The sequence below is a fragment of the Hyla sarda genome, chromosome 6, assembly GCF_029499605.1.
Source record: "Hyla sarda isolate aHylSar1 chromosome 6, aHylSar1.hap1, whole genome shotgun sequence".
Taxonomy (NCBI): Eukaryota; Metazoa; Chordata; class Amphibia; order Anura; family Hylidae; genus Hyla; species Hyla sarda.
In genome coordinates this window covers 220354183-220368621 of record NC_079194.1, presented here as the reverse complement: position 1 = coordinate 220368621, position 14439 = coordinate 220354183, and the positions used below count along the sequence as shown (strand labels likewise).

The following is a 14439-nucleotide window of genomic DNA, read 5'->3' as shown; positions in this document are numbered from 1 at the left end:
TGGAACAAGAGTTACCAAATTGTGTAACCATAGATATTATCTTACACCATGCTCATTTTATAGGAATGCAGTTGCCATCCTCCCATAGTTTTTGGATGGATATCCTTTTTGCTGGTGGAATGTTTTGCTACTCTCCCCAACTTGAGCAAAGTATGTACGGTATATATCCTCAGTAACATTCAGAACAAGGGCCACATTACTCCATCTAATTGTCAAAGTAGTCCGGTGCAGAAATATGTGGCAGGCTGTGTTACGGAGGATAGTTAATAGCCTGGGAAGTCGGGAGTGTGGTCTCTGTCATCTTCGCCCATGAAATTCTTGTTGCGTCTCCAGTTGATCATTTGTCTGTCTTGAGGATATTTTTATACGGCTTGTTCTCTTCTGGGGAGGGGTAGTACGAGGCAAAGTTGAACACAGTCTGGTAGTGCTGGTGGGATATAAGGCATTTTAAATTTGGATCTTACTGCATGTTTCTGTTAATGGTTATAGGGGTGGGCTTCGGGTGCAAGCTCCCTCTCTGACCTTGAGTCACTAGTACTGGCATTCCTTTGAAGAGACAAGTCTGAGATTGGCAGGGACAGCTGTGCCCAGCAGTGGGGGCTGGGGCTAAATCTGGGAGTCTCACACAACCAAGGCGTATGCATTTACACTGACAAGCTAGGTACCTCTATGTTATCTTATCACAGTTCTTATGCTTGTTCAGTTGCAAGTCATTATCACAAGCTTCCTTTGGGAAATCTATATCTCCTGGTTGGATTTAACACCTGTCCATTCACCTTTATACATCCGGCAGCTCAAATTCTTGGGAAGTTATGGACCACTGGTTACTGTAACCTCAGCCTTTCATCTGGATTTAACGTGGCAGCTCGCTGTTTTTGGGTGTATAAGATTTTATGAACCTTCTAGGTTCAGGAATGGGTCAGGACCAAACCAAACAGCAGATCCAAAAAGGACTTCAGCTGTACCAGTCTAATCAGACAGAAAAGGCTTTACAGGTGTGGACTAAGGTTTTGGAGAAGACCACTGATGCCACTGGCAGGTTTCGGGTCCTTGGATGCCTGATAACAGCTCATTCTGAGATGGGAAGGTATAAGGACATGTTGAAGGTAACCATACACTAATCTGTATTAGCTTTTCATACATAAAAGGCCATATGAATACAATATTCTATTATAGAATCCTGTGTCTCACATGTAACATGTTAAAGAAAAAAGTTTAACGTGTGCTTTGTACTATCTTGTGGAAATACTAGAGAATTTTTGTAAGGGAACAGCTTATTAAGATTCTTAACATCTCAGCTCAAGTGCCAAGACATTTAGGGTTATGGTGGGGTTTGGAATTGTGGGATGTTAGAAGATCCCATCATTAGAATGTCTTTTTAGGTTATTTTGATAAAGTTTGGGACTTATTTCCAAAACTAATGTTCTGTTCTAGATACACTTTATGGATGGTCAAATCTGTAAATTATTGGTGTGTTAATAGCCAACGGAACATCAGCACATGCAGCCTTCTTCACTAGTATAGGGGGAATTTATCATTGGTTTTACACTGTTTTTGAGGTGCTGATTTATTGCATGATTTGTCTCAGTTGCTCTTTAGAGACTTTTCATTGGAACTTTTGCTTTACAAACTTTTTCTAAAATCTTAGAATTATGCCAGAGTCTGATTAACTTTGCAATGATCATGATTTTATTGTGTGCAAAGAATCCTAATTTGTCAGGCTGCATTCACACAACGTTTTTGCAAAACAGTTCCCGTATCAGGTTTTTGATGAAAAACTGATTCCTCTAACCTGACTAAACTGTATCAAAACGTGTGTACAAATTTTAACCCTTATACGGTCAAAAACCGTATACGGTTTGAAAAATGATGTCCGGTTGAATACATTTTTATTAAGAAAAAAAACATCCATTTTTAACTTTTCACTCCATTATGAATAAAGTTTCACTTGTTTGATTGAAATTCCAAGAAAAAAAACTGTGCAAAGTCAAAAACTGTATGGTGCAAACCGAATGTAACCTTACGCACATACTATTGAGAAAAAAAAAACTTATACTGTTTAATATGGTTTTTCACCAAGACCAAAAGCTCTGGTAGGCTACCATTTTGGGTACGGGAAAAAAACGGACAAAATCATACAAGATGCAAAACGGATGCAACCGGATGCATCGTTTGGTATACGGTTTTCAATACGGTTCTGTGCGGTTTTTCACATTGAGAACGTATATGGGAACTGTATTGCAAAAGTGTGGTGTGAATACACCCTTACAAAGCTACACCAACCCAGACCTGGCTTAAACAACTGGCAGTGGACAGCGGTTTTTTTTAAAGTTTTGGTGCAATGGTTGCAGAAGAGGACCCATACATATAGGTGTACAGTATTGTAATTTCAAAAAAATGTGTACTAGCACCATATTTATCCCAGGCCATGCAACCATTCCCCCCCCCCCCCCCCCAATGCCAGGGAAAATATAGAGGAGATTGGGCAACAAAATGGCTTTTCTGTTGGTACATGTCCTCTTAATAATGGTCTTTTGCTCGTTCATCCCCCTACACATCTGTAGAAGAACCAAGCATATTGTTGGGGCAATCATAGAAGAAAGTGGGCCGCAAATGCGTCGGCCTTATCACCATGCCTTCTTTATAACAGGACAGTCTGGGGCTTATTTATCCTTTTACACATCTCTAGAAAAGCCAACAGATAATGGCTTGGGGGAAATACAGAAGAGAGTAGGCCACAAAATGATATTGGGGGAGATTTATCAAAACCTGTCCAGAGGAAATGTTGCTGAGTTGCCCATAGCAACCAATCAGATTGCTTCTTTCATTTTTAACAAGGCCTCTGCAAAATGAAAGAAGCTATGTGATTGGTTGCTATGGGCAACTGGGCAACTTTTCCTCTGGACAGGTTTTGATAAATCTCCCCCATTGTTCCATCTCACCATGCCCTCTTCATAATGGGACACAATGGCACCTGTTGATTCTTCTACCTATATCTTTCAGAATCAGATGGACATGTAGCCCTTGGACTGCTTTACCATCCTCTTTGCCAGACCCTGTGTAAAGGAAAGGGACCCTGGTGCAGCTTCATTCTACCCATAGAGAAGTGATGCGAGCTACCGTATTTTTCGCCGTAAAAGACGCACTTTTTCTTCCCCAAAACTGGGGGGAAAAAGTCGGTGCCTCTTATACGGCGAATACACACCTATGGCGGCGGTCCCTGCGGCCATCAACGGCCGGGACCCGCGGCTAATACAGGACATCACCGATCGCGGTGATGCCCTGTATTAACCCTTCAGACGTGGCGATCAAAACTGACCGCCGCGTCTGAAGGGAAAGTGACACTAACCCAGCTGTTCAGCCGGGCTGTTCGGGACCGCCGCGATTTCACCGCGGCGGTCCCGAACAGCCCGACTGAATAGCCCGGTTAGTGCTTACAGGACACCGGGAGGGACCTTACCTGCCTCCTCGGTGTCTTCTCCGTTCAGGGATCCCCTGTATGGCCGGCGCTCTCCTTCCTCGTCGTCCCGTACGTGCGTCGGCGTGCGCAACGACGTGATGGCGGCGACGGAGAGAGAGGATACCCGGCCGGCAGCAGAGACGTTCCGGAGCGATGGGGACACGGCGACAGCGATGGAGCGACATCCAGGGCAGCGGTGATGGTCCAGAGCTGCGGGGACACGTGAGTATTACCTCCTATGCAGTGGTCTTCAATCTGCGGACCTCCAGATGTTGCAAAACTACAACACCCAGCATGCCCGGACAGCCAACGGCTGTCCGGGCATGCTGGGAGTTGTAGTTTTGCAACATCTGGAGGTCCGCAGGTTGAAGACCACTATTGGGTTCAAAATCAAAAAATTTTTAGATTTTGCCCCTAAAAATTGGGTGCGTCTTATACGCCGGTGCATCCTATAGGACGAAAAATACGGTATGTTATGTAGGAACCCCTTCCTTCTCGGGCCCTCCAGCAACCTTGTTTGCCTCTGTGGTATTTATGCCCTTGGACTTTGGCCACTGATTGGTAAAGAATAAATACTTCATTTCCTTGCTCCCTTCATATGGATAGTGTGCAAACAACTATGGAAAAAGTCATTTATACATATATACCTATAGGTCAGCCAGGGTTGGCGTTCAGATGATATCTGGATATCATGTTTAGTATTGAAAAATTGCAAAATAGATCTCTGCAGTTTTTGTTCCATTCACTTCCTGAACATGTTAAGTACATTACTTCTTAAAGTGCCGAGTGCAACCAAAATAACTTCCCCTGTGAGTGGGAGAACACATTTCATCTCTGGTATGCGCACTGAATCTGTGTTATGAAAAAAAGGTTCTTAAAGGGATAGCATCATCACAATTACATAATTTATTTAAAGGTTGTATTATAATAATTAAAGTGACAATCTAACAGGAATATCTCCAACCTGTAGCCCTCAAGCTGTTTCAGAGCTACTATTTCATTGCTAGGAGCTGGCTACCACCTATAGGGAGTTGTAGTTTCAGAACAGTTTCAGTGCCACAGGTCAGAGGTCACCTCCCCCGTGCATTACTAGTACACACCTGTGCCTGTCAGCTGTCCTTAACTTTGTGTCCTTTATCTGAAACTGAGTTTGTCAAAACTGAACTTCTGCTATCTACTAACCTATTGTCATAACTCCTAAGCAACACGTACAGTGATTCAATTCGTCATGAACTTCTCGGCTCAACGGTTGCTGACTTTAGTCTGCATAAATTAGTTCAGCTTTCAGGTGCTCCGCTGGGCTGGAGACTCTCTCCTAGGACTGTATCCACCTTTTCCGGAGCACCTGAAAGCTGAACTAATTTATGCAGGATGAAGTTTGCAACTGCCGAGTTGAGAAGTTCATGACGAATGGAATCACTGTAACATCGCTAATGTCTAACGTCCACTGTTTTGATGGTCATGTTAGACTCCTTACTATCTATATTAAATCCCTTGGACACTCATGCCATCTTTACTGCCTTCATATTGTTGAAACAACAAGTCTGATTATTCTGTCATATATTTTCATCTTTTATCTGTCTATGCAAAGCTGCCTAATATATATATATATATATATATATATATATATATATATATATATATATATGATTATTGGCATTGGCAGAAATTGGTTGTATGTGGGATCCTTCATATAAATCCAACCAACAACATGCCGGACCAAACTTCAGTATTAAAACACATTCTTTAAAAAAAAAAGAATAGGATTGTGCTACATGGTAAATGATCAGCCTTAAGATGCCCATTATGCCATACACATCTAGTTTCAACCAACAGTAGCAAAAATCCAACCCCTGAGATGACATTTTTGGCAGACATAGTGTGTAGTCAGCCATCATGAATGATCATTCTCATATATGTTTTAAAGAGGGGATGTTCAGAATTGACTAATTTGGCCAACTTTTACAGTATGTCTATGGCTGTCTTATGAGTAACACCCTACATAATCTGAACTTTCCACTGCCACCTCCAAGACTTCTCGTGCTGCATTAATTCTCTGTAATGTTCTACAGATTAATTTCCGAAATTCTTAGTTTTAAGTATGTCTAATAAACATATTTAAAGGAGTATTCCAGGCCAAAACTTTTTATATATATATATATATATATATATATATATATATATATATAATCAACTGGCTCCGAAAAGTTAAACAGATTTGTAAATTACTTCTATTAAAAAAATCTTAATCCTTCCAATAGTTATTAGCTTCTGAAGTTGAGTTGTTGTTTTCTGTCTAACTGCTCTCTGATGACTCACGTCCCGGGAGCTGTGCAGTTCCTATGGGGATATTCTCCCATCATACACAGCTCCCGGGACGTGACATCATCATTGAGCAGTTAGACAGAAAACTTCAGAAGCTAATAACTATTGGAAGGATTAAGATTTTTTTAATAGAAGTAATTTACAAATCTGTTTAACTTTCCGGAGCCAGTTGATATATATAAAAAAAGGTTTTGCCTGGAATACCCCTTTTAAAGAAATCCTTTTAGATCTCATAAAATGATCATTATTCCTCAAAACCCGATCCCTTCATTCAACATTTTCCCACAATCCATATACCTTAATCGGCTTAATATCTGTGCATGCTCAAACCCTGGCTGGTGTTTATGTATACTATATTAGATGGCTGAACCATTGTACTTTTCATTTTTTGTACAATGTAGACAACAACGTAGCACACCACTTGCGGATTGCTGTGGAGGAACTGGGAGTTAAGGAACAGATGACAGTCAGGTACTGTGATAGAGGTAAGTGGTAGGCGACCGCAGTCGCAAGAGAGCATCTTGTGACCGCGGTCACCTACCACTTACCTCTATGATGGTACCTGACTGTCATCTGTTCCTTAATTCCCAGTTCCTCTGCAGCAATCCGGTCTTAATTGACAGAAACGTCACTTTGATTATTGGATTGCTTGAATAAGAACGACCTCTTTTTTCACCACAAGTGGTGTGCTAAATTGTTTTCTATGTTGTATTATGGGCAGCTTGGGTCCCTAACCTAGCACCCATGCTATTAGAGAGTGCTGTATTTATCGCAATATATTTCATTTTTCATATTTCACCCATATTTTCATGCTGCAGCCAAGGACTTAGTGCAAACCACCATTTATGCACGAGGCATGGATAAGTCGTGAGTGTCAGCTGTATATCATATCATAAAAGATATTCTTTAGAGATGGCTGGGATCACAGCTAACTCTGATGGGCTCAATGAAACTTTAACTCAACCTGCAAAAAAGCAAGCCCTCATACTGCTCCAACAAAAGTCATTTTATAAGTAGCAAACCACTCAATAAAAAACTAAATGGTTATTGCACTGAACCGAAAAATTTAATTACCCCCCCCCCCCCAAAAAAAAAAACCACAAAAAAATGATTAAAATAAACATCATAGCCTTGTGTCGTTAAAAAAAATATATAAATTGTGGTTGTATAAACGTGTATGTTGGAAGCGCATTGAAGTTGCCTGAGGTGTGTAGGTACACCTAAAAGCGGGCATAGCTAGTGGAATTAGGGAATCTGAAAATGTGCTAGGCAGATGGGGACAACTCATGCGCCCTGTCATGTGTGCTGTGCTCGCTTCTTAGACAATAAGTGACGGCTGCTCAGTAGCTGGATCCAGTGGAAAAATTCAGCTTGGTAATTCCGTTACATGAAGTTAACATTGTGGTAAATAGAATCTCCACTGTCCCATTCACACAGCAGGAAACTCTGCATTCCAGATCTCGCAAAAAGAATAACATATCAATTTTGCTGAATTCTGCAGCAGAGGCCCATCTTTGTGTTGAGCGCAATAAATTTTGCATGAATTAAGCACAAATTCCACACAGAATCTGTAAAACTGCAAAAAATCAGCTGCCAGCTTGGCAGAACAGAGTCTGAGCGGAAGCGCATAAAATCCACTGTGTGAACATAGTAATGCAGGATTTATCAAAAAGGAATATAACACAAATGTATTAACATGAAAATATGCACTAAGTTGTATCTATGCACTACAAATGTTCAAAGTGATTTCTATTGGTGACAAAGAAGATGTCTAGACGGTAGTCCAGTTCTGTCCAGCTGTGGCCAGTATATTTTCAGATATGATCTTCACTGTTTTAGTGATATGTATTGTCTCGGGTCGTGCAGATCCTGTGGCTGGGGGACAGATACACTGAGTCCTTGATGTAGCCACTAAAGTCGCAGGGTGTTAGATCTGACAATAGTGAAAGCTAAATAAAAATTAAACCACGTTGGGTATTATTATGATGGCACCCACAGCCACTCTGATACAGCTAACCCTTGGTGGAAATATAATACAATACCACAAACACTTAGAAACACACCAATTAGGTTTTTAGATGCAATAAAATAAAATGTTACTAAGTATAAGAAATAGATACACTAGATACAAAAATAGAAATACATACAAAATGTAGATAATAGCTAAATATACCAAATCGTGCCGGGATAGGGAAAGGGGATAGGGTTACAGGTGATTACCTACACTGAGAGCCCTACCTGTCTAGGTGGGGAATCCTATCGCTACATGTGGATGGGGGTAGGGAAGAAATAGACACTGATGGTTAAATACTATTGGTCTATACTATTTTTCATTCTGGACATTATGACCTTTGACTTCTCTGACGCTGTCAATTACTATCTATCTTAATTTATCTATATACTCACTATATCCAAGTGCCATATTATCATTTATTGCTTATATCGACTGTTCTTTAAGATTTTAGTTTCCTCTCATCCCTGATGAGCGCCAGATATCTAATGGGTGAAACACGTTGGTAAGAGAGGCCTATTAATCTTTAACCATCAGTGTCTATTTCTTCCCTACCACCATCCAAACATAACGATAGGAGTCCCCACCTAGACAGGTAGGGCTCTCAGTGTAGGTAATCACCTGTAACCCTATCTCCTTTCCCTATCCCGGCACGATTTGGTGTATTTAGCTATTATCTACATTTTGTATGTATTTCTATTTTTGTATCTAGTGTATCTATTTCTTATACTTAGTAAAATTTGATTTTATTGCATCTAAAAACCTGATTGGTGTGTTTCTAAGTGTTTGTGGTAATAGTGAAAGCTAGCACAACATAGGTGTTTCCGGCGCGGGCATTCCAATGTTCCAGTAGAGTTTCACTTAGGTATCAGCGAACATCCAAATGGAAATGTGGTGGTGCACCAGCCTGCCGATAAGACTATATTTGGCAAATCTTCCTCTACCTTTGGAATAAGCCTTTCCTTCAAGTCCAGGTAGTGTCAGTATCCTCGGCAAAAATAAGAAAAAGATAGGACCGTAGACTTTGCGACTGCTCATTCCACAGAACATATTTACTTTGGGTGAGTTCCTCACATGCTTGATAAGAGCACACAGTTTTTCTTAGCCCCGAATTCTAACATTGTGACAATGCTCCTGATAGCCTCCTTAATCCAATAACTCAAAATAGACTTATAGGCCTTTGGTAAGTTGAATGGTTACCTCATTGCTGACCACCAGGATAAGCATTCAATTCTAATGTAAATTTAGTCTTATAGCAGCTCAAGTGTGTATTCAGCCCCTGTGGAGCTGGTAGGACAAATGGAATTTTAATAAAAATTTTCAATTAAATCAATTTAACTGATTAACCTACCCCTCCTATAACGGGAGATCCTCCCCAACACTAGGTGTGTAGTAACAAAGTAGAACTTAAAATAAAAAAGGCAGGGATATTAGTGTGCTGCTGTAGGACTAAGGGAAAACAAATTTACGTAAGACATTAACACTTCCCTTGCATCCTAGCAGCAGCACAAGTGGGTATGTAGCAAGAAGTAATCCTCTATTGGGAGGGCAGAATTCACTGCGGGCGGAATTTAAGATAGACCGCCCAAAAGCAGTGTATTCTGAAAACCTACGATCAAGTCTATAATGGGGGAGAGCTCCAAGAAGCTGCACTACAAATCTGTTCCAAAGGAATAGATGATTTCTTGGCCCAGGAGGTGGAGACTGCTCTGGTAGAGTGGGCCTTAACTATGGCAGGAGGCTCCAAATCTTGGTAAACAAAAGAGCTCCTGATAGCCTCCTTAATCCAACAACTTAAAGTAGACTTAGAGGCCTTTCAGCCCTTGTTCTTGTCTGAAAAGTTTAGGAGAATTTTTTTTTATCCTTCTGGAATTCTACAGTCCTGTTTAAATAAATTCTCAGACACCTGGAAACATCAAGGGTAAGGAGAGATGACACTTCTTCCGAGGAAGGGTCAGGAACCAGGACTGGAAGCAAAATCAGCTGGTTAACGTTCCTGTAGGAGGGAACCTTCGGTAGAAAACCGGGCAAGAACCAAGGTAAGACTTTGTCAGGCAGGAAACTTAAGTGGGGCTCACGGGCTGAGAAGGCCTGTAGCTCTCTAATTCTCCTGGCAGATTTAATTGCCAGAAGGAAGGTAACCTTCAAGGATAAATACTTGAAGTCGACTTCTTCCAAAGGCTCAAAGGTGGGCCACTTAATCTTCTCCTTCTGAGCACCACAGACAAATTCCATTGTGGAATAGGAGGAAGTAAAGTAGGCTTAAGTCTAGAGACACCTTTAAGAAGCCTCTTAATCAGAGAGTCTTGAGATACGGCTCTTCCTAAAAAGGCTGACGTAGCTGCCAATTGTACCCTCAGAGTGGATACGCTGAAGCCTTTGTCCAGGCAGGAACTGAAGTATAGAGGAGTCTCCTAATATGTGCTTGACTCTAGCGTAGGCTTTGTTTATAGACTCTGCCCTGGAATAGGATAGTGTCTTCAAGACCGTCTCTGATAGCTCTCTAGATTGTATGAGGGACTGGTCAACCTCCAGGCTGTCAGGTTGAACCTGTGCAGATCTGAGCATAGCTGAGTGCCCTGAGACACCAGGTTCTGCTCTTGGGAAAGTCTCCAATACTGACCCTGACTCATCTGCATGAGCTGGGTGAACAAAGTCCTCTTCCTCCAGAATGGAATAATGGTCTTGCCGGATCTTCATCAATATCCTTGGAATCAAGGAAATTGGAAGGAATATGTAGGCCAGCCTGAACCTCCAAGGTATGGACAGAGCATCCAATGCCCATGGATTGTCCTCTTGGTACAGAGAGCAAAAGGTCATTAGTTTGGCATTGAACCTGGTAGCTATGAGATCTATCTCTGGCATACCCCACCTCTGGCAGATCTGTTGGAAGATTTCGGGATGAAGGGACCATTCCCCTGAAGATAGGCCTTGACTCAAACGATCTGCTATTACATTGTGTGTCCCTCGAATGTGGACTGCAGATAGGTGGGACAGGTTTGACTCTGCCCAATGAAAGATCATATCTACCTCTCTGAGAAGAGGTTGTGACCTTGTGCCTCCCTGTTTGTTGATATAGAGGTAGATTTATCAAGGGATTTAAGCAGCTTTTTTTGCTTACAAAAGTCACACAAAAAGTCACTCGTTCGGCTAAGCAATTTTTTGTTCGCCTTTTGTCGGTAAGCAAAAAAATACCAATCTGCCCTACCTAAGCAATTTTCAGTTTTTACTTTTGCAGTGGTCCAGGATTTAGCATTGCAAAAGTCGCACGTAAGCAAATTAATGTCGCAAACCCCCTTCAAAGAGTCACAAGTTTAAGCAAGGTCAGAACTGGCTTACAAACTTGCCTATAACAGCATTTTCAAAAAATCGCAGGTGAGAATATTTGTGCGACTTTTCATTTTCACAGGCACGGTGGGACGAGCGGGTAGGAGATGTACAGGAGTTGTGCTGCACGGGGGGAGTGTGTTAGATGGGCGGGCGAATGACAAGCTTGTCACCCGCCCATGCCGCATGACTACAATTCCCAGCATGTTCTTACTGTAAGGGCATGCTGGGAGTTGTAGTCATGCAGTGGGGGCAGGTGACAAGCTTGTTACCCGCTTGCACATCTCCCCCAAACCCTGCTGCATGACTACAACTCCCATTATGTCCTTACTGTAAGGGCATGCTGGGAGTTGTAGTCATACGGTGCAGGCTGGAAATGTGCGGGTGGGTTACAATAAATGTACTAACCTATTTTCCTTGGTTTTTTTCCCCTTCTCAATGCAGATCCTTGTATCATGTGGTCTACGACGATGACCTGTGTTTTTTTTGTTTTGTTTAATGTTAATAAAATGGTTAACAAGGACTTGTGAGGGAGTGATTTTTTTAAATTTACTTTACCAGCCTTATAGACAGAATCCATTACTAAGCTAGGGCTTAGCGTTAGGACCAAAAACAGTTACCACTAACCCCCAATTATTACCCAGTTACCCACCACCACAGGGGTGTTGGGAAGAGCCGCTACCAACAGGCCCAGAGCGTCAAATATGGTGCTCCTGGGCCTAGGCGGTAACAGGCTTCCGTTATTTAGGCTGGGGAGGGCCGGTAACAATGGTCCTCGCCCACCCTGGTAACGTCAGGCTGTTGCTGCTTGGTTGGTATTTGGCTGAGAATGAAAATATGGGAAACCCCGATAAATAATTACATAATAAAAAATAAAAAAAACGCATAGGGTTTCCTGTATTTTTATTCTCAGCCAGATACCAACCAAACAGCAACAGTCTGACTTTACCAGGGTGGGTGAGGACCATTGTTACTGTCCCTCCCCAGCCTAAATAATTCCAGCTTATTACCGCCTAGGCCCAGGAGAACCATTTTTGACACTCTGGGCCTGTTGGTACCGGCTCTTCCCGACACCCCTATGGCGGTGGGTACCGGGGCAATAATCGGGGGTTAGCGGGAGGTGTTTTGGGGCTAACGTTAACCCCCAGCATGGTAATGGACTCCGCCTACAAGACGGATTCCACTACTAAGCCTGTAAAGTAAATAAAAAAAAACACTTAAAAAACTTTTATTCCAAAAAACACTCCCCCACAAGCCCTCGTTACAAAATGTTGTTAATATTAAACAAAAAAACCCACTAGTCATCATAGTCCACCAAATCTGAAGTAGCCCACAGGATAGACGGATCTAAAATGAAAAAAAGAAAATGGGTTAGTCAATTTTTAACCCCTTAAGGACCAAACGTTTTTGCACTTTCGTTTTTTCCTCTTTACCTTTTAAAAATCATAACCCTTTCAATTTTGCACCTAAAAATCCATATGAGGGCTTATTTTTTGTGCCACCAATTCTACTTTGTAATGACATCAGTAATTTTACCCAAAAATCTACGTCGAAACATAAAAAAAAAATCATTGTGTGACAAAATTGAAGAAAAAACACCATTTTGTAAATTTTGGGGGCTTCTGTTTCTATGCCATAAATTTTTCGGTAAAAATTACACGTTATCTTTATTCTGTAGGTCCATACGATTAAAATGATTCCCTACTTATATAGGTTGGATTTTGTCGTACTTTTGGAAAAAATCATAACTACATGCAGGAAAATTAATACATTTAAAATTCTCCTCTTCTGACCCCTATAACTTTTTAAGTTTTCCGCATACAGGGCAGTATGAGGACTAATTTTCTGCGCCGTGATCTGAAGCTTTAAACTGTACCATTTTTGTTTTGATCGGACTTTTTGATCGCATTTTATTTCTTTTTTTATGGTATGAAATGTGACCAAAAATACGCTATTTTGGACTTTGGAATTTTTTTGCGCGTACACCATTGACCATGCGGTTTAATTTACGATATATTTTTATAGTTCGGACATTTATGCACGTGGCGATATCATATATGTTTATTTTTATTATGCTTATATATTTTTTATATGGAATTTGGAAAAAGGGGGGGGATTTAAACTTTTAATAAGGAAGGGGTAATGTGTGTGTTTTTAAACTTTTTTTTAACATTTTCTTTTTACACTTTTAGTCCCCTTAGGGGACTTTTAGGAGGAATCATTTGATTCCTCATACAGATCAATGGGATTACATACATACATACATACATTCACCTGTGTCGTCTGCGCTCAAATGATAAAGCCTGGCCCTGCCAGGCTGTATCATTCAGAGAGCCGGAGCCCACACGGAAGGAGAGGTAAGCCCTCAGGCTACCTCAGCAGTGGATCGCCCCCCACTGGACCTCCAGGGACTGAATACAGGCACCTTTAGACGCCGCTGTCAACATTGACAGCGGCGATCTAAAGGGTTAATAGCCGCCCGTGGCTATTAACGCCGGACTCCAGCTACAGGAATCAGCTGGTGGCCGGCCGGTATGATGCGAGCTCGAGTCAGAAGCCTGCGTCATACCCGGTTGAGGCCTATTGGACATGTATACACGTCCATGGTCCTTAAGAGGTTAAGGGAAAAAAGTGGTAAAAAAAATTTTGTAAACACACATACATTTTTTTTTTTTTTGCTTATGTGTGCTAAGAAAATTGTATTCCAAAGTGATTTTTTGGGTTTTTGCTTATATGAGCCAAATTGCCAAATTTATCAACCTCCTGTGATAGTATGATAAATACGTCACACATAAGCAAAACCAAAGCAAAAAAAAAATGCCTACAGAACTCTTACAAAAGCAAACATTGATAAATGTCCCCCATAGAGTATAGCCGTCATGTTGTCCGATTGGATCATCAAAGCTTTGCCCTTGATTTGTGGAGCGAAGTGCAGAAGCACCAGGCGAACAGCTCTGAGTTCTCTTAGATTCGACGATAGGCGAAAGCTCTGGGAGACAGGGAACATTTTCTGTCCAGGACTGTGATTCCACTTTCCTAGGACCTCTGCTTGAAGAGGATGAAGGTGCCAGACGGACCGAGAAACTGCATCTGCGGTTGCTGACATCAACCCCGACATCTTCATCAATGTCCGAAAGGTAACCTGTCAAGGACTGGAGAGAGATCTTGTCGCTTCTATGACTTGGTCTCTTCTTTCGGGAGAGAGATGAAGGGACATCTCGGCGGAATTTAAAATGAAACCTAGAAACGACTTTGTAGTAGCGGGTTGGAGACTTGACTTCTGCCAGTTTATTAACCAGCCTAGACTCTGGAGAAA

At 41.6% G+C, this 14439-nt stretch overlaps 1 protein-coding gene across 3 annotated transcripts in view; it reads left to right on the top strand.

Annotated features, from left to right (window-relative positions):
• Window positions 1-503: 503 nt before the first annotated feature.
• Window positions 504-14439, top strand: part of RAPSN (receptor associated protein of the synapse) — a 61972-nt gene continuing 48036 nt past the window's right edge. The window contains exon 1 of one of the 3 annotated variants that reach the window (XM_056526542.1): window positions 504-1106. In XM_056526542.1, the coding sequence (XP_056382517.1) occupies window positions 894-1106 (213 nt within the window). In that variant the 5' untranslated portion in view covers window positions 504-893. Of the gene's footprint in view, window positions 1107-3581; window positions 3683-14439 lie in introns of those variants that run through there. The other 2 variants (XM_056526540.1, XM_056526541.1) reach the window with 2 other exon arrangements.